Source organism: Equus asinus, chromosome 26 (genome assembly GCF_041296235.1).
Source record: "Equus asinus isolate D_3611 breed Donkey chromosome 26, EquAss-T2T_v2, whole genome shotgun sequence".
Classification (NCBI taxonomy): Eukaryota; Metazoa; Chordata; class Mammalia; order Perissodactyla; family Equidae; genus Equus; species Equus asinus.
Genome location: NC_091815.1, coordinates 15,950,012 through 15,975,399, shown reverse-complemented (window position 1 = coordinate 15,975,399; position 25,388 = coordinate 15,950,012). Strand labels below are relative to the sequence as shown.

At 37.2% G+C, this 25,388-nt stretch overlaps 1 protein-coding gene across 7 annotated transcripts in view; it reads right to left on the bottom strand.

Moving 5' to 3' along the window:
• Nucleotides 1–17,054: 17,054 nt before the first annotated feature.
• URI1 (URI1 prefoldin like chaperone) overlaps nucleotides 17,055–25,388 on the bottom strand; it is a 68,648-nt gene continuing 60,314 nt past the window's right edge. For all 7 annotated transcript variants that reach the window (XM_070499515.1, XM_044759049.2, XM_070499517.1 and 4 more), the window contains 5 exons: nucleotides 25,067–25,235; nucleotides 23,324–23,678; nucleotides 21,165–21,307; nucleotides 20,187–20,436; nucleotides 17,055–17,873 (listed from right to left, as the gene is read on the bottom strand). In XM_070499515.1, the coding sequence (XP_070355616.1) occupies nucleotides 17,691–17,873; nucleotides 20,187–20,436; nucleotides 21,165–21,307; nucleotides 23,324–23,678; nucleotides 25,067–25,235 (1,100 nt within the window). In that variant the 3' untranslated portion in view covers nucleotides 17,055–17,690. The remainder of the gene's footprint in view (nucleotides 17,874–20,186; nucleotides 20,437–21,164; nucleotides 21,308–23,323; nucleotides 23,679–25,066; nucleotides 25,236–25,388) is intronic.

The window sequence follows — 25,388 nt, the reverse complement described above, 5'->3', positions numbered from 1 at the left end:
AATATTTAGAGAAATCTCCCATCTTTCTCCACCAGGTTCTGAATATAGGGCACGTAAATTGCTGCTCGATCAATAGAGCAAAAATGAAAAGTGCTTTGTGTTCGTGTACACAATGGGGGTTGAACAATCTAATGGAAGTTGGTCATCTCAATTAAAAGCAATTTCATATTGTGACATGAACTAGACAAAAAAAGGTACTTAACAAGGTTAACAGAAGCTAAATAACAGCATATATCTTCATGACCCTAAACATACGACACACAAGCTACTTAATAGTATAGAATTTGACACTAAGCAAAACTGCTATAAATAAAATCCGATCTGGTAGTTTTGATCAATTAAACTACATAATTAACAAAGACGGTCCATTTATCTTAGGTTGTCTAATTTGCAGTGCAGTGTTAAAGTGGTTCTACCGGAAGACTAGTTTGTTTAGAAATTAGAACATTCCTAGTGATTTACTGGATTTGATTTAAAAGACACAGCAGGAGTTGGCAAAATTCACATATCATGGGGTTAATGTGGGTTAGAATGTAGCTATTTGTAATACAAAAATATTGCATACCAAATACACACATCTGATTTCTTTTCATCCTAGTTCATCTTTTTGCAGCAGTCGTTACTTGCTAAAACGAACAACAAAACAGCTGCATTTGCCACTATTAGGACGCAGAAATCTGCCATTTTCAATCTCCAAAGCAAGAGAATGCTGCCTGGGTAATGAGTGAAGGCACTGGTTACTGAGAAGGCATCAAATCACTGATAGCTTCTCTGGCCCCAATCCAGTCCCTAAGGATGGGTATCACCACTGAAGCCAATTGGATCCAGTCTGCAGCTGCCACATACTCAGCCTCCACGACCCACTAGTTCTCTCCGGACAGTACACGTTGAAGTTGAGAGGGTCCTTTCAGTTCAAGAGTTCAGAAGCAAAAGGACAACCAGCCCCAAAGGCTGTTGAACCTGGGTGAAATATCACAGAGACGGGGGGTGTCAAGAGCAACAGTGAAACTCCGCTTTTCTGTGGTGCGGCCCATGCTCACCCCTCCGAATCCACAAATCCTTCAGGGTTCCTGAGATTCGCCGATGTGCGAGAATGTTCCCTGGTATATGTGATAGTAAACCTCATGGAATTTACCCTCCCAGGCCCTAATCAGTTGATTACATTGTAACATAAAAAGTAATTTTCCAAAAATATTTTGTAGTTTTCAAGTCAATAGATTTGTGTTTTGTGCTTTCTTCCCTTTAACCAATTCAAAGTATGGTTATTGACTACTTATCTCCTTGCTTTTCAGAAATCACCAAATTTCCAGAAAATTTTCCTAATTCCTCAGAGATTTTTGCATAGTTCTAACACTGACACAGCCTTTGGGTCAGTCTCTTATTGAAGGGCCCGCTGGAGATCAGATCTCGAACATGCAACCACCACATCGACGACACACCCAGGCCTAAGGACGAAGATGCCGGAGCGCAGAGCGCTAGCGCCAGCCCCACAGAGGCCTTATGAGGCTTCACGTTTTAAAACGCATTTAAGTTTCAGGAAGTATTTACCAACTTTCCATTCCCAAAGAGGGTCTGAGTGTCCTTCCTCGGTGACAGCTCAGTTAGCTTCTAACCAGTGCCCCTTTGGGCATTTCCAGTAACCGCAGAAAATTAAACTCACACTTTTCACCTTTGTGACCACAGCTGGATCCAGCCTGTACACTGCTCTACGTCTCAGAATAGGAAAGCCTGCTCTAAAGCACAAAAACTGTGTTTTCACTATAATTTCCACCAGATTGAGCCATTCTCACCTGCAACAGGATTCCTCGCCGAGTCATCACTGATGTTCCACCCTTACCTTCCGTTTGGCTTCCAAGACCCCAAATGTACACCGGCAAGTGTCTTGAATCTCAAGAAAATTATTTTTAGCCTCCAAAAATACATGTGTATTGACTAATAGACTTAGGGCTCTTCTGACTTGAACACAGCATAAATAAAACCCTTGTGTAGGTTCGAATTTTATTAGCTATGTCCTCAGCGAGAATAGTGATAATTCCTTTCATCCTGTGATCCCCACAGACCCCTGTCCTACCCAGAGAGCTGCCCTGACGTGAAGCAGCTGCCAATTCCCTTACCTCAGAGAGGACGCACGACCCAAGGACTTCTGGTATTCTCCTTTGACCCGGACACTTGACCTGATGTCCCAAGTAAGATAACCCACTTGAAGGCAATGCATCACCTTCTTTAGGACTTAGAACAAGACTTTACACAGAGACAATGCTCAAGAGTACTATCGACCATATACTCTGTGAGCTTCCCTGCTAGAAAATATCTAGAAATGCTGGATAAAATATGACACATAGCTCCTCAAATACAGAACCTAGCTTGCATGAAGCTAACAGAAATCACCAGTGGCTAAAAAAAGGAAAAGAAAAAGCAAAAACTATTAGCATCAGGTTAGAGCTGCCCTGGGAGCTAACCAAGAGGTTTATGCTTTAAAAGTTCAGGAAATAGGAGGCAATTAGGAGGAGTCAGTTACAACTAGGACTAGGCCCAGGAAGGGCTGACCCAGAGGGAAAACGCAGACCAGGAGAACATTTTCCACCACCAAAGGAAAACAGCAAGGCAACTTGCTTCTGTCTGCCTGGGCTCTAGGTGGGCAGTTGGAATGGTCCCCCCGGGAATGTATAACCGTGAACTAGCCCTCACAGGCGTGGGGGCTGAGGTTTACCCAGAAGCGCCAATGAACTTAACGTGAAGAGGTCCTGCCAAGGACTTCTGGTTCCAGCTTTGAAGGAGTAAACTGGTACAGAACTTGCCCTTCTGTCATAAACAACTGGAAAATTGCACAAAATATATGATACAAGTGTTCTTAGACACCAGAACCACACACTGTACAAGAGTGAGATCCTTGGATAAAAGGAGACAGGTGAGTCCTACACTTACCCTGGCCTTCTCTCTCGAGAACTCTTTTTGGACCACAGCATGAGAAGGAGTTCATGCGAAATAAGACCAGCCTTCTAGTGGAGAAACCAACCAACGACAACTCAGTGCAGTGATCAGATAAACATCTGGATGTGGTGTGAAGAGAAAGGCACCTCGCCTCCATGATGTTCTCCCCAAAACTCATAATCCCAGCCTAGTCATAGGAAAACACTGGACAAACCCAAACTGAGGGACATCCTCTAAAATTACCTGGCCAATACTCTTCACAAGTGTCAAGGTCATGAATAACGAGAAACTGAGAAATTGTCAGACAGTATGGGACCAAGGAAACGTAACCACCAAACACAATGTGGCATCTAGAATGGATCCCGGAAAAGAAAAACGACATTAGTGGAAGAACTGGCAAAATTCAAATAAAGTCTGTAGTTCAGCTAACAGCACTGTGTTGTGCCAATTTCTTAGTTTTGACAAATCTACCTTGGTAGTGTGACATTAGGGAAAACTGAAATTAGGTGAGGGATGTATGAGAACTCTCTGAATTATCTTTGAAATTTTCTGTAAATCTAGATTTATTCCAAGGTTAAAAAATTCTACCATCAAATAAAAAATTATTTAACATGAGTATAAGCAGCCAACTGTGATGCATAATCAGGAGGAAAATCAGTCAGTGGAAGTGTAGATATGATGCAGAAATGATACAAATGTCAGAATTAGCAGATAAGGCCTTTCAAACTATTCCAAACATGCTTAATGACTTAAAGGAGATCATTAACATAATGGAGAGAAAAATGAAAGACTTTCATAGAAAAAAAGGAACCAAATGAAAATTTTCGAGGCCAAAAACGTACAGTATCTGAAACAAACAGAAATAATTACTGGATGTGATCAAGAACAAGTAACACATCACAGGAAAAACATCAGTGAATTTGAAGACATATCAACAAAAACTACCCAGAACGGAACAGAGAAAAAAAGCAGTGAACAAGAATGAACAGAGCCTCAGTGTCCTTACGGACAGTAAAAGCTGTGTTATAGAGATGCAACTGGTGCTCCAAAGGAGCAGAGAGAGAAGGGGGGGGGTCCAAGCAATATTTAAGATTTTTTATATTTAATATTTATATTTTTATATTTAAATATATTTATGTTTAAAATATATAATTAAATATATTTATATATTCATATTTAATATATTATATATAATATATATTAAATATATTACAAATATATTTATATTTAAAAACATTTAATGGTCGAAATATTTTCAAATTTGATGAAAACTCCAAATCCACAGATCTAAGATGCTCAACAAACCCCAAGACTAAACACAAAGAAAATCATACCTATGCTCATCATAATTAGTCAGAGAAACAAGATACGTCACACACAGAGGAACAAACATAAGACAGCACCATAAAATGCAAAAGGTAACAGTAAACACCTTCAAAGTCCTAAAGGAGAAAACCTATCAACCTAGCATTCTACCCCCAGAAAAAATATTTTTCAAAAATGAAGGCAAAATAACACTTTTTCAGACAAAAATTGACAGAACTTGGTCCATCACACCTGCACTAAAAGAATGGCTAAAGGAAGTTGTACAGGCTGGAGGAAAGTAAACTTAGATGGAAACTTGAATGTACAGAAAGTAATGAGGAGCATCAGAAATGGTAAATTCTTGAGTAGACATTAAAGATTTTATACATTAAAAAAATTCTTTAAAAGATAATTGAAAGGAATGGTAAGTGAGGACCTTTGCTAGTATTTTCCCCAGAAAGCAAAGGTAAAATTAGATAAAACTATCAAAAACAACTATTTTGGGACTCTGGAAATTGATCAAAGACATAAAACAAATTGAGAAGTGGGTATTCAAGAAAACTATTGAATCTTGGGTAAGAACGATGGGAATACGTGGCATTTTAGCCACCTTCCTTCACCCCAACTCCTTCAGAGCAATAGCTCTAAGAGGGTGGGACAACTTGTGAAAACCAGAAGCATACATGCAGCAGGGAGCTGACTCGATCTAGAGCAATGTAGAAAATCCCAGCGCCCAGGGGCTCTGTCCAAACAACTGGGCAAGGCCCACATCACAGCTCACTGAGGCTGCAACACTAGCACCAGTCAGCAGACCAGCAGACTGGATGGAAACTTCACAGGAAGTCTGGGGAGGGAGACGACCAGGGGCTCTGATAAGCTCACATTTTAGAAGGTGTGGGCATGTGAGATACCTACACACGTGCTGATGAGAGACCTCTAGCCACCGACACATTGCTGGGGCCTTCCACGCACACACACACACAGAGGAGACGAAAGAAAACTTGAATGAAGTAAAAACAAACGCTGCGGAAGACTCGTAAACAGCATGAATTTTGAATGCGTTTTCCAAACGACACACAGGTGCACCGACAAATGACAGAAGCCTTACTGGCTCAAGATGTTTAACTATAACCTTTGACCAGTCACTGGCTGGTCACTGAGATATAATGACCCAAGGGAAGGGTGACCCATAAGAAGCTAGGTTTAAAAACAAAAACAGAATTTTTTAAAAAGCGGCGGGCCGGCCCAGTGTTGCAGTGCTTGGGTTTGCATGTTACGCTTCAGCAGCCTGGGGTTCACAAGCTCAGCTCCCGGGTGCGGACATGGCACCACGTGGCGAGCCATGCTGTGGCAGGCATCCCACATATAAAGCAGAGGAAGATGGGCACGAATGTTAGCTCAGGGCCAGTCTTCCTCAGCAAAAAGAGGAGGATTGGCAGATGTTGGCTCAGGGCTAATCTTCCTCAGAAGCAAAAGAAAAAAAAGTGGCAACCACCACAGGCAGGAGGGGATCAGAACCCAGTTATTACAATGTATTATTTGAAAAGTCCAGTTTTAACAGGAAAGTATGGCCCATATGTTTGAAAGAAAAGCAGTAAATAGAAACTACTTCAGAGGGGTCCCAAACGTTGAACTCAGTGAACTAAGACTTGAAAGTAGTCATTATAAACATGTTCAAAAAACAAAGGGAAATCATGCTGAAACAAAGCATGGAAACAATGACTGATCGAACAGAGAACACCAGTAAAGAGACTGAAATTATAAAAGGGAACCAAATGGAAATTCTGAAGTTGAAAAGTATGATAACTAAAGTGAAAAATTCAACAGAGGGACTCAACAACAGATCTGAAAACTGGCTGAAGGAAGAATCAGTGAACTCAAAGATAAATCAACAGAAATTATACAATCTGAAGAACAGAAAGAAAAAAGAAGAAAAATGAAATACGTATGAGACCTGTGGCATACAACCAATCATATCAACATGAGCGTAACAGGAGTCCCACAGGAGACAGTTCTTCAGACCGAATAATTTCTGCTGATTTATCTTTGAGTTCACTAATGCTTCACCTTAGTGTGCTTTTCAATTCCAGACTCAAATTCAGTAAATTGTGATGTTAAAATGCATATTGTAATCTCTAGAGCAATCACTGACAGATAAACAGTTAAAAAAAATTAAAGGAATTAAAAGGCTATACTAAAAAATATTTATTTAACACCAAGAAGGCAATCAAGGAGAAACAGAGGAACAAAAGAGACATCAGACATATAAAAAACAAACAGCCAAACGGCAGATGTAAATGAACCATAGCTACAACTACAGGAATTAATAAACACTTCGATCAAAAGGTTGGAATTCTCAAAAACAAGATTCAACCATAGCTATGTACAAGACACAAATGCTAAACCCAAAAATAAAAATAGATTGAAACTAAAAGCAACACCATGTAAATGCAATCAAATGGAGCTGGAGTGATCATGATACTATCAGATAAGACAGCCACAGACTTTAAGATAATGATGTTACTAGAGAAAAAGGGGGATTATTACATTTTGTAATAATAACAGTATCAATTATTCAGGAAGATACAACAATGACAAACATATATGCACCTAACAACAGGGCCAAAAAATACATGGAGCAAAACCTATCAAAAATGAAAGATATGACAACTCAACAACAGTAGTTCAAGACCTCAATATGCCACTCTTAAAACTGGATAGGATAAGCAGATAGAAAATCAGCAAGGATACAGAAGAACAATATCAAAGAACTTGGTATATACAGAATACTCCATCCAGTAAGAGAATATACACTCTTTTCAAACACCCAGAAGAGAACATATGCTACCCATAAAAAAACTCTTAATGAATTTTAAAAGTAAAGACATACTAAGTCTGCTTTCCAGACATAACAGAATTAAAGTGGGAATCAATAAGAGAAAAAACTTTGAGAAATACTCAAATATTTGGAAATTAAACAATACATATTTTAGTAATCCATGGATAAAACAAGACATCTCAAGAGATATTAGAAAGTATTTTAAACTAAACAAAAATGAACATAACATCAAAATCACTGGATGCAGCTAAAGCTGTGTTTAGAAGTTAATTTATATCTTTAAATGCCTGTATTAAATGCCTGTATCTTTAAACGCCTGATCTCAAATTAACACCTAAGCTAAATACCTTAAAAAACCATAAAAGGAAGACCAAACTAAGCCCAAAGCAAGGAGAAGGAATTATATAATAAAGACTGGAATGGAAATCAATAAAACAGAAAACAAGAAAAATCAATAAAATAAAAAAATGTTTCTTTGAAAAGATCAACGAAATTGACAGACTTTTAGCTAGACTGACCAAAAAATTAAGAGAGAAGACAAAGTAGCAAAATCAGAAATGAAAGTGGAGACATCATTACCAAGCCTACAGAAATTAAATGGACTATAAGAGAATACTATGAACAACTTTATGCCATTAATGAGACAACTTACATGAAATGAACCAATTCTTAAAAGCCAAAATTACCAAAATGAGCTCAAGTAGAAATATAAATAGACTTACAATAAGTAAAGAAACTGAATAGTAATTACAAATCTTCCCACAAAGAAAAGCCCAGGCCTAGATGATTTCCCTGGTAAATTCTATCAAGCATTTAAAGAAGAAATACCAAACCTCCACAAAGTTATTCAGAGGAGCAAATAACATTTCCCATCTTATGCTATGATTCCAGTATCATCCTGATACAAAAGCCAGATAAAGACATCACAAGAGGAACCAGCCCTGTGGCCTACTGGTTAAGTTTGGCATGCTCTGCTTCAGTGTCCCAGGTTAGGTTCCTGGGCACGGAACTACACCACTTGTCAGCGGCCATGCTGTAACAGCAACCCATATACAGAATAGAGGAAGACTGGCACAGATGTTAGCTCAGGGTGAATCTTCTTCAGCAAAAATAAAAAATAAAAAAAAGACATCATAAGAATGGCGTCCTATAGACCAATATCCTCCATGATTATAAGCACAGATATCCCCCACAATGTATCAGCAAGCCAAATTTAATAACATATAAACAGAATTATACACAACATAGTATTAAACAACACACAACAAAAGGAAGATATAACAACATCTAAAAAGGATTATACCAGGTGGGATTTATCCAGGAATGCAGGGTTGGCTTAACACCAGAAAATCAATTAATGTAATACACCATATTAATAAAGGACAAAAACACATGATTATTTCAATAGATGCAGAAAACCCTTTGACAAAATCCAGCTTCATTCGTGATGGGAAACTCAACAAACCAGGAATAAAAGGAATTTTCCTCAACCTAATAAAAAGTTATCTATGAAAAACCTACAGCCAACATCACACTTCATGGTGAAAGACCAAATATCTTCTCCCTAAGACCAGAAAGAAGGCAAGGATGTCCATTCTTACCATTTCTCTTCAGCACTGCACTAGAGATTCTACCTAGAGCAATCAGTTAAGAAAAGAAAAGGAACCCAGATTCGAAAGAATGAAGTGAAACTCTCTTCCAAATAACGTGATCCTGTATGTAGCAAATCCTAAGGAATACAGACACACATATGCACACAAACACACACACCCCCCTTCCTCTGACAAAAATTAATAACTAAGTCAGGAAACTTGCAGGATATACAGACAATACAGAACAGTCAACTGCATCTCTATCTACTAGCAATGAACAATTAGAAAATGACATTCAGGAAGCAATTCATTCACAATAGCATCAAAAAGAATAAAATATTTAAGAATAAATTTAACAAAAGAAGTGTAAGAATTGTACACTGAAAACTACAACACATTGCTGAGAGAATTAAGGAGAATCCAAACAAATGAAGAAAAATTCAAGGTTCCTGGATTAGAAGACTCAACACGGCAACTCTCCCCCAAATTCATCTATAGATTCAACACAATCCCTATAAAAATCCCAACGGGCATTCTTCCAGAAGTGGGTAAGATGATCCTAAAATTTACATGGAAATGCAAAGGATCCAGAATAGCCAAAATCATTTTGAAAAAGAACAAAGCTAGAGGTCTTAAATGTTCCCTATTGGAAAGTTTATTATAAAGCCACAGTACATTAAGACCATTTGGTACTGGTATAAAGATAGACAAACAGATGAAACACAATTGGAATTACACAAAGAAACAAACAACTTTACACTTATAATCAACCAATTTTCAAAAAAAGGTACCAAAATAATTCATCGTAAAAAGGACAACCTTTTCAACAAATGGTTCTGGGACAAGTGGGTATCCAATTGAATTTAGACACTTGCATCACACCATACACAAAAATTAACTCAGAATAGATCATAGCCCTAACTCTAAGAGCTAAGACTATCAAACTTCTAGAAGAAAACATAGGAGAAAAATCCTTGTGACTTTGGGTTAGTCAGAGTTCTTAGGTAAAACACCAAAAAGCACAAGCCATAAAAGAAAAAACATGAGTTAGACTTTATCAAAACTAAAGACTTTGTGCTTCAAAAGATACCATTTAAAAAATCAAAGACAAGCCACAGACTTAGAGAAAATATTTGCAAATCAGAAATCCTATGAAGGACTTAGGAATATGTAAAGAACTCTTATAACTCAGTAAGAAAAAGAACCCAATTAAAAGTTGAGCAACAGATTTGAATAGACATTTCAAAGAAGATATACACACAGCTAATAGTAACGTGAAAAAGTATTCAACACCATTAGTCACTAGAGAAATGCAAAATTAAAAGGATGAGACAGTGCTTCATAGCCACAGAAAGGCTGTAATGAAAAAAGAAGATGCTAACAGTGTTACCAGGGATGTGGAGAATCTGGAAACCTTGTACATTGGTGGTGAGAATGTAAAATTATACAGCCAGTTCAGAAAACTGTGCAGTCTCTTAAAAAGTTAAACCTAAATTCACCATCTGATGCAGCAATTCCACTCCTAGGTATCTTTGCATATGAATGTTCACAGCAGTATTATTCACTCGCCCCCAACTGGACAATCTAAATGTTTGTCACCTAGTGGATGAGTAAACAAAGTGTGGTACATCCATACAATGGAGTACTATGCAGCAGGAAGAAGGAACAACTACTGATGCATAATACAACACAGATTGGCTCAAAAGCCTCATCTGAAGAAGCCTAATTGAAAGACAGATGCAGAAGATTCCATCTACAGCAACTGTCCAGAAAAGGAAAATCTCTAGGAGAAAGCAAACGAATGGTTGCCTGAGGCTGGGATAGGAATGGAAATTGCCTGTAAATGGGCACAGGGACCTAAATTTTTAGCAGGATGGAAAAGCCAGTTCTAAAACTAGGTTGTGGTGACAGTGGCACAACTTGAAACCTACTAAAACCCCTTAAATTGCACACTTAAAAGTAGGTAAATTACACCTCAGTAAAGCTGATAGGAAAAAATGGAACCAAAATACTGCAAACACTAGCATGATCACAATGCTGCTGGGAAGACGGTGGCTATAAGAAAGTGCACCTTTTATAGGAAAGTGTCAAAAATACTAAAATGTAGGGGACAGCCCGTGGCCGAGTGGTTAAGTTCGTGTGCTCCGCTTTGGTGGCCCAGGGTTTCACTGGTTCAGATCCTGGGCGCAGACAGGGCACGGCTCATCAAGCCATGCTGAGGCGGCATCCCACATGCCACAACTAGAAGAACCCACAATTAAAACTATACAACTATGTACCGGGGGGCTTTGGGGAGGAAAAGGAAAAATAAAATATAAAAAAAAACAACTAAAACTAAAATGAAGCAAGCATATAACTTGCAAATCAATGGAGAGAACAGGAAAATAAAAAGCACTTAATCCAAACAGTAGTATGGGGGAAGGAGAGGCAATAAACAAGCAGGGCAAAATGCCCAAAACAGAAGAAGTCCCGATAAGAGTAACTACAATAAATTAGACTAAACCTGACGTCACAGGACACTGTCAGAGTAGTTCAAAAACGGCTTACAGTAACAATATTACTATTATGTACACGTATGCACACATACACATAAAGACAACACAGAAAGATATCACACACACACAAGATGGAAATTGTTATACCAGGAAAATACTTAACTAGTATATTAATGTTATTCAAGATAGTTCAAGGCAAAAACAACATCATTAGGGATACAGAGGGTCACTATGAGGCCACTGGATTATGAACATACCAATTCTACACTTAAATGCATATAAAGCCTAAATTCATATTAAAAAATGAGTAGTTTTGCAATGGAACACTGTTACACTGATACTTCTCTTGTATTCCTCTCCATCCGCACACTCCTTTCTTTCATGCATACAGCCAAACACCATCACTGAAACTCCACTTCCATTTCAAGTCAAAATGAATTCTCTTAATGGGGAAGGTTTAAGAAACAAAACAGAGGAAGCCGGCCCGTGGCCGAGTGGTTAAGTTCGTGAGCTCTGCTTTGGTGGCCCAGGCTTTCGCTGGTTCAGATCCTGGGCACAGACATGGCATTGCTCATCAGGCCATGCTGAAGCGGCTTGCCACATGCCACGACTAGAGGGACCCACAACTACAATAGGCAACTGTGTACTCAGGGGATTTGGGGGGGGGGGGGATGGGGAGAGAAGATTGGCAACACTTGTCAGCTCAGGTGTCAATCTTTGATTAAAAAAAAAAAGGTTTCCAATTCAGGTTTTTAAAAAGGTGACCTCATGATGAATATGCAAGATTATAAGGATATTATACATATCACACATTTCCTTACTAGCTATGTGCTCTTGTTTAGAGGACAATTTAAAAGTCAGGTAAAATGTATTAAGGGTGCTGATTCTGCAGCAAGGTTGCCTGGGTGTACATCACAATTCCACCACTTAACGCAGGCTTACATCGGAGACACGGAGGTTGCGTTCCAGACCACAGCAATAAAGTGAGTATCGCAACAAGCAAGTCATACGAATTTTCTGGTTTGGCAGTGCATATGAAAGTTATGTTTATACTATAGTCTATTAAGTGCGCATCGTCTCAAAAAACAATGCATATACCTTAATTTAAAAATATTTTATTGCCAAAAAGTGCTAACCATCATCTGAGCCTTCAGCAAGTCAATCTTTTTGCTAATGGAGGGTCTTGCAAAAGAAAACCAGTATCTGCGAAGTACAATAAAGCAAAGCTCAATAAAACAAGGCATGCCTCCAGTCGTGTGGCTTAAAATGGTGCTTTCTCTCTCTCTGAGTTTGTTTCATCATCTCTAAAATGGGGGGGGGGTGTAGAAGATTGAAAAAACAGTACCTACCTCAGTGGGTTGCTGTGAGCATCAAATGAAATAATCCATATAAAGTACATAGAAAATGCTTAACACATAGTAAGCACTCAAAAATATTATTTAAATCTTTATGATTCATTGGTTATTAGTGGAACTGCAAAAACTTCATATTCTAAATGAAGTCCCCCTAAAATGAAATTTAAATAACTGAGAAAGCATTTTAAAATGTAAAAACTTGCCAATACTGGGGGCTGGCCCCGTGGCCGAGTGGTTAAGTTCGCGCGCTCCGCTGCAGGCGGCCCAGTGTTTCGTTGGTTCGAATCCTGGGCGCGAACATGGCACTGCTCATCAAACCACGCTGAGGCAGCGTCCCACATACCACAACTAGAAGAATCCACAACGAAGAATATACAACTATGTACCAGGGGTGTTGGGGAGAAAAAAGGAAATAATAAAATCTTAAAAAAAAAAAAAAAACTTGCCAATACTGACCCAAGGATTAAACATAACTATAAATATTTATTGTAGTAGAGGAATTCATCTAACAGGCATTTAATTGAAAGCCTATACGCCACTCACCAAAAGAATACACAGATCAAGATTAGCATCCCCAAAAAGCTGTTTCTTAGGGAGGAGAAAAATAAATCTAATACAATGAAGTATCTTTATTTTATAAATTGGAAATACTCCAATGAATGGAAAGCTCTCACATGCACGACCAATTTCTAAAAAAGAAAAAAATCCAAGTATAGCAAAATGAACATAATCACTATACTTAATATTCCTTAATGATTTTGAAGTCCGTTTAGGACACTATAGTGTCCCAAAGTCATTAACAAAAAATCATCAAGGAAATGTAGATACACAAGTATGAGTTAAACCACGTCCTTAATAAGAGAACAAATACATTTAAAAAGACTTTACTGCCTTTAAAAGAAATATATGCTAATTGTGCAGATGGCCCACTAATCCTACCTCTAAGAATCTACCCTGAAGATACGCGTCCAACGATACAAAAATACATATACACCAAAGTTATTCATTGTATCATTTGTAATTGCAAAATATCAGAAACCTAAATGCCCATAAATAGGAAAGTGGCTGAATAAACTACGCTACATCTACACAAGTGAATACTGCCTCTCTCTGTAAAAAAATAAAACATAAAAAGAGGAACATCTCCATAAACTGATTTAGAACAATCACCAGGGCATACTAACAATTGGAAAAAATTAAAGTGCAATGGAGATGTTACATGTCATCCGTCATCTAAGAAAGAAAGGAATATAAGAAAATACACATGTATCTATTTGCACAAAAGAAACACAAAGAGGTTAAACCAGAAAATAATAATTGGTTACTGACACTGGGCAGGTGGAACAGTGGTAGACAGAAGATGGGAATGGGAGTAGGGCAACAGGAAACAAGGAGGAAGTGACACTTCTGTGTTCATCTTTTTACACAGCTGTGACTCTCAGAAACACATTAATGTTTCACATACCCTTCACCTACCCCCTAAGAAACCATTAAAACCAAGCAGGATGCAGACAGAATCCAAAATGGAACACAAACAGTAACAAATGAACATAACCATATTACAAATGAGTAACAACCATGAAGGGGGTGGGAAAGAAAAGAACTTTGGAAAAGTTTCTTGACTGCTACAGGCTAAAGAAAAAGAACTGAATGTACATAGCGCTACACAGTTAATAAATCTTTCTCCTGGGGGTCAGGATTAGTACTCTGAAATTACTTTTATGTGTACTAGATTTAAAAAAAAAATAAGTAAATACATTGTAGATAAGAGCCAGGTTTCTCACTCTCGGAGAAAGAACTCACAAATAAGGAAAAATGTAAATGAATCCTGTGGTGTTAGACTGGAACCAGAAGTATCAGCACAAAGTGGTCTTTTTAAATATACATCAACAAACACATAAATACAGACGCGTGCCCTGGGTAGGACACGTAGTTTCCCAGCTCCACCTGCTGAGAAGGCCTAGGGGCAGTGACACCCCAAAGGCAATACACACACCTACATAAGACGTTGGTTTTTAAACACCATTCTACAATAAAAGGAAGAAGGGCTCTTTGGAGAAGTGATGATTCCAAGGCTGGGGCAGGAAAAACACAAGGTAAACCTGTAATATTTCATGGCGTCAGAAAGAAAGTGTGTTCAAAAAAGGATGGGTACTTGTTGAAAGAATTCAGGAGGCAACTCAAAGTAGCTCTTAATGGTCAAAGGTGGAACAGCTTGAGCAAACCACACAATAACTGGATTTTGACCTAGAGAATAAATTAACTATGTGAGTCCATACTGATATACTCAAATAAAATAATAAACGAGGTGGGCAGGGGGAATGGCACAGCCTTTTTTGTGTGTGAAGATTAGCCCTGAGCTGACATCTGTGCCAATCTTCCTCTGTTTTGTATGTGGGCCGCCACCAGAGCATGGCTGACAAGTAGTGTAGGTGTGTGGCTGGGATCCGAACCCACAAACCAGGGCCACCGAAGTGGAGCGTGCCAAACTCAACCACTACACCGTGGGGCAGGCCCCTGGCACGGTTTTTCATTACAAAAGAATTCTAAGAAATAAATGTAGATGGGCAAAACAGAAAATCACCATTAGGCAAATACTACAGTAATAACTGTTGCAGACAAGATCCACCAAATGCAAAAATTAGTGGGCATAAATTTGAGAAGAAAAAAACTATCTGCCTCAAGGTCCTTCCTCCAAGGTATTCATTAACTACAAATGAAAAGAGAGTAACTTTATAGTGGAGAAACCTGGCAGACATCATTTCACCCAAGTGATCGAGGTTAACATATCAGAATTATGGATCTCTTGAAACGACATACTAGAATGCATCTCTGATAGGAACCTCTTGATATGATGCAGTTCTCTGGGATTCTTGCCAAAAATGCAAAATCTCATCCTAATCACGGGAGTACATCAGACAAAACCAAACTGAGGATCATCCTACAAAATACCTGACTAGTACTCTTCAAAGATGTCAAAATCATAAAAGACAAGGAAAAATAAGGAGCTGTCAGAGATGGGAGGAGACTAAGCAACAACAACAAATGCAAGGCAGGATGCCGAAACAGAGAAAGAACACTTAGTGAAAACGCTGGCGAAATTCAAGAAAGAGCTGTAGATTAGTTAAGAGTATCACACCAATGTACATTTCCTGGTTTTAATAACTGTATTATGGTTATACAAGATGTTATAATATCAGGAAAAGTTGGATGAGGGGGTATATGGGAACTCTATTATTTTTTGCAATTTTTCTGTAGTCAAAAATTAGTTCAAAATAAAAAGTTAAAAAAATCTACAGTCTGCTGTTCTATTTTACAATAGTTTAAAAGAGAACACTTTAAGATCAGCTTCATTTTATCCCATTGAAACTTGAATTTAATACGAAAAATAAAGCTGTAATGTTAAGTTCCAATTTGAACCTCTTAGACTGAAGCTATCAAATGGGGCAACACTACTTCATCTGGGCTTCAGAACACAGGAACATGTTCTCTAACACTTCATCTTTGCTTCTACCACCATCTTGTTCTACGAGGCAACATCTATCTGCAAGATGTAACATAAACTACATTAACAACGACAGGCTCAGAGTGAAGTTCATGGACATGAGAAAGGATTTAATGACAGTACTCTTGAAATACACGTCTGTCAACAATACCACGACAGTCTCACACAAAGTGTGTCTCAGGGAAATCTGGCATAGAAAGGCTCCCTGGAACAGCAGCTGGAGTCGAGGGCTCCTTGGTGTGGATAGAACTGTATTCTTGGTTTGCTAGGGTTTGTTTTCTGTGAGGGATGGGCTGAGAGAAAAACAATTTTTAACTAAAAATATATGCACAGTTGATAAAAGTTTACTAAAGAACAAATCTTCATTTTTAGGAGACGGTTCAAAATCAGTCCTCTTTTCTGAATTATCCATTAACTTGTGGGGATTCAGGCTCACCTCCTTATTACTAAAATACATATTCATAAAACTTTTAGTGTGCTGTTCTAGTTAAAATAGCTTCTACTTTTCTAGGACATAATTTCACTTTGTTTAAGCAAGAATTCATTAAAGAAGCTATAAATAACCTTTAAGTATTTAGCCACGAATAGAGGGTGGACTGGCATTGATGGCTTATTTTAGTACTAATGCAGAATGCTCTTTAAAAGCTACATTTTAGCACGCATCAAGCTAATGATTAACACTTGCAGTATAATTTTCAACATTAGAATAAACTTCTCTTTATTTTAAGGAGTTTTGCTACAAGTAACATGATTTCAACTATTTACTAGTAGGAAAGTAGCCTTAGAGAACGAAAATGTTGGGAAGATGAAAACATAAAATTTCTTATTTCAAAAAAATTCAAATTTTTTTTAGCATCTAGACCACCTTTCCTTCTCTCCAAAAATATGGTGCCAGTTACAACTGCACACACTAGGGGAGAAAAATTGCCTATGGATTTACAACAATTCGAGGATCCATTGTGTGGTGCATGTAGCATATATGTGAATCAAAGACATTTCTATATTCGATTCTGAATCATAAAGTCCACAACATTTTAGAGACCAAGTTTCATAAAATTTTTACTTGAAAAAAATGTTTTACAAAATACCATTCTTCCAAGCAAAGAAACTTTCCAATAGGGTACATGTAGCTTTCTGCCTTAGAGATTACAGAATGACAGTCAAAGGGGAGAGGTTTTTTAAATAGCCACCCAGCTGTAAAACCTACACGAAGTAGATTCTTTTAAAGTGCCCTTAAAATGCTAAAGCAAGTAATATAATTGTTGAATCTATTTGAAATTTTAAAAGTTTGTTTAAAATGGTCCATATGGTATGCACAACATCACAGCTGGTACAAAACTGCCTCCATTTCGTTTGAAACACAAAAACAATACATATGAACAGTATTCTTTGAAAAATATTTCAAAATGCTCCCACTGCATCCTATGGCAAACTCAGACAAGAGTGTTGACAGTATTCAGAGAATTAACACAAGCAGCTGGATATGAAAGTATTCAAACATTTACTTTGACTTCTTTTAATATCACTGATGAGAGTAAGAGAACTTGCTGCCAAATAAACTCATGATGCCTTATTTCAAACTACATGTAACACGTTTTGCTATATATATATTCTAAAGAAATGCAAAACTAGGTTTTGGGGCGTAAACTCCCATTTCCTAGGCAGGCTCTAGTTTTTTTGCTGCAATCTGGCAGCTCTGAACTTTGAAACCCTCTTGGTAGTTTCTTCTGGTACTTCAGATAGAACTTCTTTTCGTTCTGGAATGGTGGGTAGCACAGGATGAGCCATGGCTGGGTGTGGTGTTAAGGAGGGCGATAAAAATTCTTTTTCTATTACAGTTCCAGAAAAAGCCTAGAAGACAAAAGTCAAATTATGGTAATAAAATGCCCACAAAATCTTTATCTTGTATTCGTCAATTACACATTTTTTTCATTAAAAGTGAATTCATAAGATTTTTAGAAAACAGACAAAAACTCCAACATCAAAATATAAATTGTTCACAGACATCAAGTAACATTAAAATATATCTTAATTACACCACCAAGTAGATTTTTATAGTACACATGCAAGAAAACAAAATGTGAAATACATGTTCTATCTGAGATTAAACAGAAATGTGTTAATAAAAGGCCCTCAACTTTCATACATTCCATTTATGTCTAGACCATGCTGTGAAAAATAATGCACTAAAATAAAAAATGCTATCGGGGGTCAACCATCAGCTGATGAACGAGCATCCTATGGTGGCCATGGAGCCTGCTGGCCAACAGTTCAGGTCCAGTTTCAGCAAAGGTGACATCTCATAGGTGGTGTTCACTTACGCAATTATTTGAGTATTTCACTGGATCTCGCCTCAATTTTATTTAAGAGATCAGTGGAAACTGACAAATGAAAGTGCTGATACCACTGGAAATAAGCATCTCAAACTTCAATATAATTAATTCAATGATGGAAATCATAGGCTTCACAAAAAAATAATTCTTTAATTTCAACTGGATGTTTGCTGGACTTAATTGGGTCAATTGTATGTTTAACTGGAACAAAAGTAATGTGTACAAAATGTTAGAAATATAACCAAAGATATATCTTTATATATCTTTTTACATAAAGTTAAAAATTTCACTGGCACAGGCCAAAACATAGAAGGACTTCAGACAATTATCTACAGTGTACGTATTTTTTTTCTTTAACTCAATCAAGGCATGTAAAACAGAAAGTATAATCTGCCATTTGAACTATCATAAAATGACTATAGTCTGGTTTAGTGGCAATTTATTTAAAATAAGCTGCTAGCATTATTCACAATAGCTGAGGTATAGAAACAATCTAAGTGTCAATTAACAGATAAATGGATAAAGAAAATGTAGTATATAAACATAATGGAATATTATTCAGCCTTAAAAAAGAAGGAAATCTTGTCATTTGCGACAATGTGGATGAAACTAGAGGGCATTATGCTAAGTGAAACAAGCATGACAGAGAAAGACAAATACTGTATGGCATCATTTATATGTGGAATCTAAAAAAAGAAAAAACTCACCATCACAGAAATGGAAAGTAGAAAAGTGGTCGCCAGGGACTGGGGGTTGTGGAAAAAATATGCCATCAAGCCATGAAAAGACATGCAAGAACTTTAAATGCACATTACTTAGTGAAAGAAGCCAATCTGAAAAGGTTACAAACTTTAGGATTCCAACTATATGACATTCTGGAAAAGGCAGTAAAAAAAAGTCAGTGGTTGCCAGGGGATGGGGGTTGGGAGGGATGAATAAACAGAGCACAGGAGACTTTTAAGGCAGTGAAACTATTCACGATGATACTACACTGGTGGGGACATATCCTCATACATTTGTCCAAACCCATAGAACGTACCACACCAAGAGTAAACTCTAATGTAAACTATGGTCTTTGGGTGATAATGATGTGTCAACGCAGGTTAATCAATTATAACAAATGTACCTCTCTGGTGAGGGATGTCGACAGTGGGGGAGGTTCTGTGTGTGTGTGGTGGACAGGGGTTATATGGGACTCTGTACTTTCAGTTTTGCTGTGAACCTAAAACTGCTCTAAAAAATAAAGTCTATTTAAAAGGAAAAAATAAAATAAGCTGCTAAATGATTTTCTAGCCAAAAATGTAAAACATGTGCTAATTAAGATATTTTAAAATTCCTATTTCACAGAAATAGAACTTCAAGACTGGAAATATTTTTACCAAAAAAAATACTTGAACTACTTTAATATCATAATACCTACATTGTGTTTGCTAGTGACTATTAAATTTTTTATAAATTATCAAAAAAACGAAGTTTAGACTTAATTAGGTTGTATGACTTCTGAGATTAAATATATGTATAAACTAAAGAAGCTACAAGATAAACAATGCTATTACGCAGTTGACTAACTTCAATAAATAATTATATAAAATAATTTAAGGACAATACAATCAATGATTTATAGACCATACTTAGGCTATATAGCAGCTGCAATTTTTAAAAGAGAAGAGGGCCTCTTTTAAAGTTAATTTTTGGAGTTGAAAAGCTACTATGTGAAAAGGGAAAACGAATTCAACGGCCCTTTGAAATAGAGCTACCAGAATCTTTTTATCTCACAGAAACTGGTCAAAGATGCTACATGAAAGAAAGAGTTAAAGACACACACACACACCTCAGGTGTTCCTGACGAGGGCAGAAGTCGCCTTTGATGATGATCTGGTTGTTCCTCTTCCTGAATGCTCTCACCAGTATCACTGCAAGTGGCCTCTTCGCAGCTGACGCCCCTCAGAAGTGCCCGCCTGTCATCGAAGTCAGCCATGCTGCTCTCACTGGTGTCGCTGCACACGCTGTTCTCTCTGCTGCGGGACTTCAGGATCGACTTGCGAGGGACATACTCTCCATTCACGACATCCACAAAGACTCTGACACCCAAGAAATACAACTCAATCAGGTAACTCATAAACTGAGGACAATTTTATCACTTTTAGAAATCTTTTCGAGAAATTAATCTGAAATGTTTTATTCAAAGTTATATCTAAAATTTTCACAATCACACTAATTCCACAGCCTCAAATGATGTACTTTATGCTATTTTGGAAAAGATGACTTTTTTGGTCTAATATAATACAACACTTTATTTATAAGCATGTTTTGGGTGACAAGAGCTTGAGTGGCCAAAATCCTACTTAAAAGACCATTTAGCAAGCTTCACCATTTACACATAAGGGTCATGAAAACATCAGGTATTTTCAAATGACAGCTTTCTCAACACACCCCACAACAAACACTGGCACAGAAGACTTCGCTCCCACTCTGTGGAAAGGGGAACCATATGCCACGCGTCCCCACAGCTATGGCAAGAAAGCACTGCCCCAGCCCGGGAAACACACACTTCCATTTATAAAGTTAACAGACAACCCTTCTGACTGGATGGATTGGAAATGTTTTAAAAGCAATGGCAAAGGCAGGGAAGAAACATCATGCAACATTCCAATTGCTCTGGACTAGGAAGGTGTGGGGGATCAGCAGCCAACCCCATCAGAACAGCTCTCCGCACAGGGAGAGCCTTCTGTGCCGCAGACCACCTTTTCCTGGGAACCTTCGCTGCAAAAGAGGGATGGGAGGAGCCGGCTGCTCCGGCCAGGCTCACCTGTAAATGTCAGCAGGAGTCCTGATCGCAGGCAGCTCTTGGGCAGGAGAGCCGCCGCCAGAGTTGTTCTTTCTTTTACGTTTGGCTTCTTCTTTCTTTTCACTGAATTTTAAAGTGGTATTTTTTCCAGTATTTATTCGGACCTAAAAATTTCACAGCAAAAAATTAAGATCCCTTTGAGACATTAAATCAAGGCCAAAACTAAAACAAATGAACTCTATAATTAAAGAAATAATAGTAAGAGAGGCAGTTTAAATTTTTTGACACTGAAATGATGTGCATTATCAGATAAGGTTAAAAAGTCCTTACCTTAACACACTTTTACAGCATTATATTACATCCTCTTTAATGACCAATTCTAGTCTTCAGTGACTTTATTATTGTATAGAAAGTAAAATACATTTAAACTTAATGCTAGATTTATTGTAAGCTTTCACAACACCCCACTACTTTGATATAAATTTGTGGCTTAAATCATGCATTTCAAAACAAAGAATACAATTAACCAAAAGAAATATTTGGCAAGAACACAAAATTTAAGTCATACAAGCAATATTACCTAATGCTTAACTATTCAGAATTTTTTAAATACTTCTAATTTTTAGAAACCAAACTAAAAAATAAAAACCAACCCTGTTGAGAATTAATATGTTATTCTATCCCTACTTGGCATTTATACCGCACTTTCCACATTAATGACAGCTCGTCCTCATAACATTTCTGCAAATATTATTTATTCCTCCTGTTTTATCAAAACGAAAATAAAAAATTTAAAGCCTAAAAAAAATCACAAAACAAACTTTTTTTATGGCTAATCAGTCAATTTTTTCCAAAGGATTCACAAGATGTTCCTTTGGTCTGAAGTATTAGAAAATAAAAGAAGCCACATAATTATTTCACTTCATATTACAGCAGGAATGATGTGAGGTGCCCAGGAAATATCAAGTATGTTTTAAACATGTTTCATTAATAATAATCACAGACCCTTAAGACTGATGCCATAGCCCTTAACCCTGCCAGAGGCAATCCCCGCAGAGCCCGTTGTAGTGAAAGAGCAGTAAGCTGGGACAGAGGTGTCCCTGTCTTATTACCAACCAGCTCTACAGTGGCCTAGGCCTCGAGTTTCCTTGAGAAAGCAAAGGAAACCAGGAGCACCCGGTGGCTGCTCAGAGCAGCATCATGGAGGAGGGAGGGTGAGGGACAGGTAGCCTCTTCTTCCTCACCACAACCAACCTGCTCTGATATGCTTTTTTTGAGGAAGATTAGCCCTGAGCTAACATCTGCTGCCAATCCTCCTCTTTTTGCCGAGGAAGACTGGCCCTGAGCTAACATCTGTGCTCATCTTCCTCTGCTTTATATGTGGGACGCCTGCCACAGCGTGGCTGGCCACATGGTGCCATGTCTGCACCCGGGATCCGAACCAGAGAACCCCAGGCCGTCGAGGCGGAACGTGAGCACTTCACCGCTGCACCACTGGGCAGGCCCCTTGGATCTGTTTTAAAGACGCGGACTCTACCATAAGCAGAGAGGGAACAAAAAGCCTTTTGATACTAAAGAAAAGCTTAAAACTCCTGTATTAGAAGATTTCTACAGTAGCCCCAGCTCTAAAGTGCCAAAATTCTAAAGTCATGATTACCCACAGATGTTTATATTTATTTGTCAGAAAAGGAACTAACTTTCACTTCCTCCTGAATCTTTTCTTTTTGCTCATGATGCTCCTACTCATTTTATGCCCACAAAGAACAAACAACCTGGTATAATTAAAAATTTAAGTAATGCACTCACTTTCAACATCCTAAGTACACCAAAACACTCACAATATAATTAATTCTAGAATTCTTAAGAAAACTCTCTGAATGAAGGATAGAGGGAGTTACAGTAGTTGCCACTCAAATCTGATCCCCTTCCAGACCCCAAACAACTCAAATTCTACTGTGGCTTCACAGAACAACAGACCAATACGGCTAACTATCTAGCGGGTTTTTTTCCCCTTTTTCTTTTTAAATGAATTGGTGAGAACAAGAAGCAAAAGATGGTTTTTCTGTGTGACACTATCAACAATATTAATCACTGCTAATACTGTTCCTTTAAAGAATATCATACATGATGTTTAATGTTCAAATTATATGCAAAGTTGGTAAAGTTAAAAGTATACAAACCCTCTTAGGTTCAACAGTATGAGAAAAATATATTGTTGGTATAGAATTATCTCCAACCCCTAAAGTATCATGGTCATTTTCATTATCTCCATCACCATCATCATCTTCGTCGTCGTCGTCATCATCATCCTCTTCTTCATTACTATGATAAGAATTTGCACCATTCACTGAACAGTTCAACTGACTATTCGTTTGACCATTGAACAGTTCTGAATTTGTAACATCCTCACAGCAATTGCTGGGAGTAACAGAGTCTGTTACTTGATGCATGACATTCACGTTTATGTTCTGATCTTCCTTTTCCTCTTCAGAAGACGTCGTATCTTCTCCATTTGCAATCAAAGTATCAGGCTTACTAGTAAACAAAAAAAAAGGAAAATTAACAAGATCAAACAAATAGACTAGAATTTTACATACTCTAATTCTGTTCATTTCAATGGGTAAAAATTAAAAATTGTGAATAGGGTATTTTCTATCTAGAATTCTAGGATAATAAAAATGTTTTGATATAAATTAACAAAAAAACATTAGTTCCCATGCTAATTCTGTATGTTATGGTCATTTAAACATAAAAAGAATACAGCAGGTGAAATTTTTTTCATTTGCAAGCAGGATAGTGGCCATGCACAATATAAATACAATATAAATAATACAATCAGAAATTTGTAAGAAATTCATAGAGCATGTATCTCTATTTAAAGATCAGAAATTAAAGCCTCAGAATATCAACACATTCTTATTTTCTATTTCTATACTCAAGAATATTTTAAAGTATGTATTGTAATTTTTAAAAGTAAAGGATTTATACATATGCACATGAATATTATTATATTTATACACACACACGCACATTTTTCAGGCTTCATTCTACAGGATTTAAGGACCTTATAAAAATAACAAAACCAAAAATGCAACAGAACCAAAATAACATCATGCAAAAATAGAAAGAAAATCATAACCAAGAAAATCTCAAGATTCAAAAATGATTTTAAAATGTGAAATAGTATCAGTTAATCAAAAAGACCTAAGAATTTATAGTTGAAATGGTCAGGGAAAACTATCCTTTGTGCCTCATGTTATTTTCAAAGAAACTAATTACTGTATACGCTACATCATTTAAGCAAAATAAAATAAGACCTCCCATAGTAACAGGTTTCACTGAGCACTCTGACAATTCTAAGTGAGCGCTAATGTGTATTTCAAACAGCAGTTTGGTAAAGTTTTTCATATATGTAACTAGCTGACCAGATTACAAATTGCCTGCTCAATAAACAGAAAAGTTTGCAAAGAAAGCAACGATAAACACTTTTTTGGAACAAATTCAAAGCAAATTTTTCTTTTTAACAAGTCATTCAAACATACAGTGTTCTCCTGACTGTAGTATAAAAATACTTAAGATGTAAGAAATAAAACATCCATAATTATTGTAAATCGATTATCTGGTATATCTTAGTAATTCACTATATAAAATATGGCTGAACTATTATAATCAAAAAAATAAGAATATTGATGTTAAGTATTTCTGTACACACGCATGTATGGGCGTGTGCATGAACACAGCCCTAAAAGAAAACATTCCAGAGAATTAATACTTATTTTAGGGTGGTAGGATTATTGATATTTTAATTGCTTTTCTGTATTTTCTTCAATGAGCACATTTTATTTTGTTAAAGAGGAAAAAGATTAATAAGGAAATGTGTATAGAAACAAATTCTCTCGGAAAGATAATTTGTCATTAGGTACCTATCAAGTTCACCCAGCAATTCTTCTTGTCTCTCTAGTTCTTCAAGTCGAGCCCACAGTTCCTTATCAGCAAGCAAATCCTTGGATTTTACATCATTTGCAAAATCTGCTTCAAAAATATCTGAAGTTTTTGGTTTGGAGTGAGGTTTATGAGCAATTCGGTGTTTTGCTATTTTTTAAAAAAGGAAAGACACGGCTGTCAATAGGCAACTTTAAAAAGGCACAAACCTAGACTTAGTGAGACTTTCTTTTGAGATGAGGAAGATGCTGAGACACAGAGGGGGGCATGATTTTTAAGCCAAACAGGAGAACTCCAAGGATG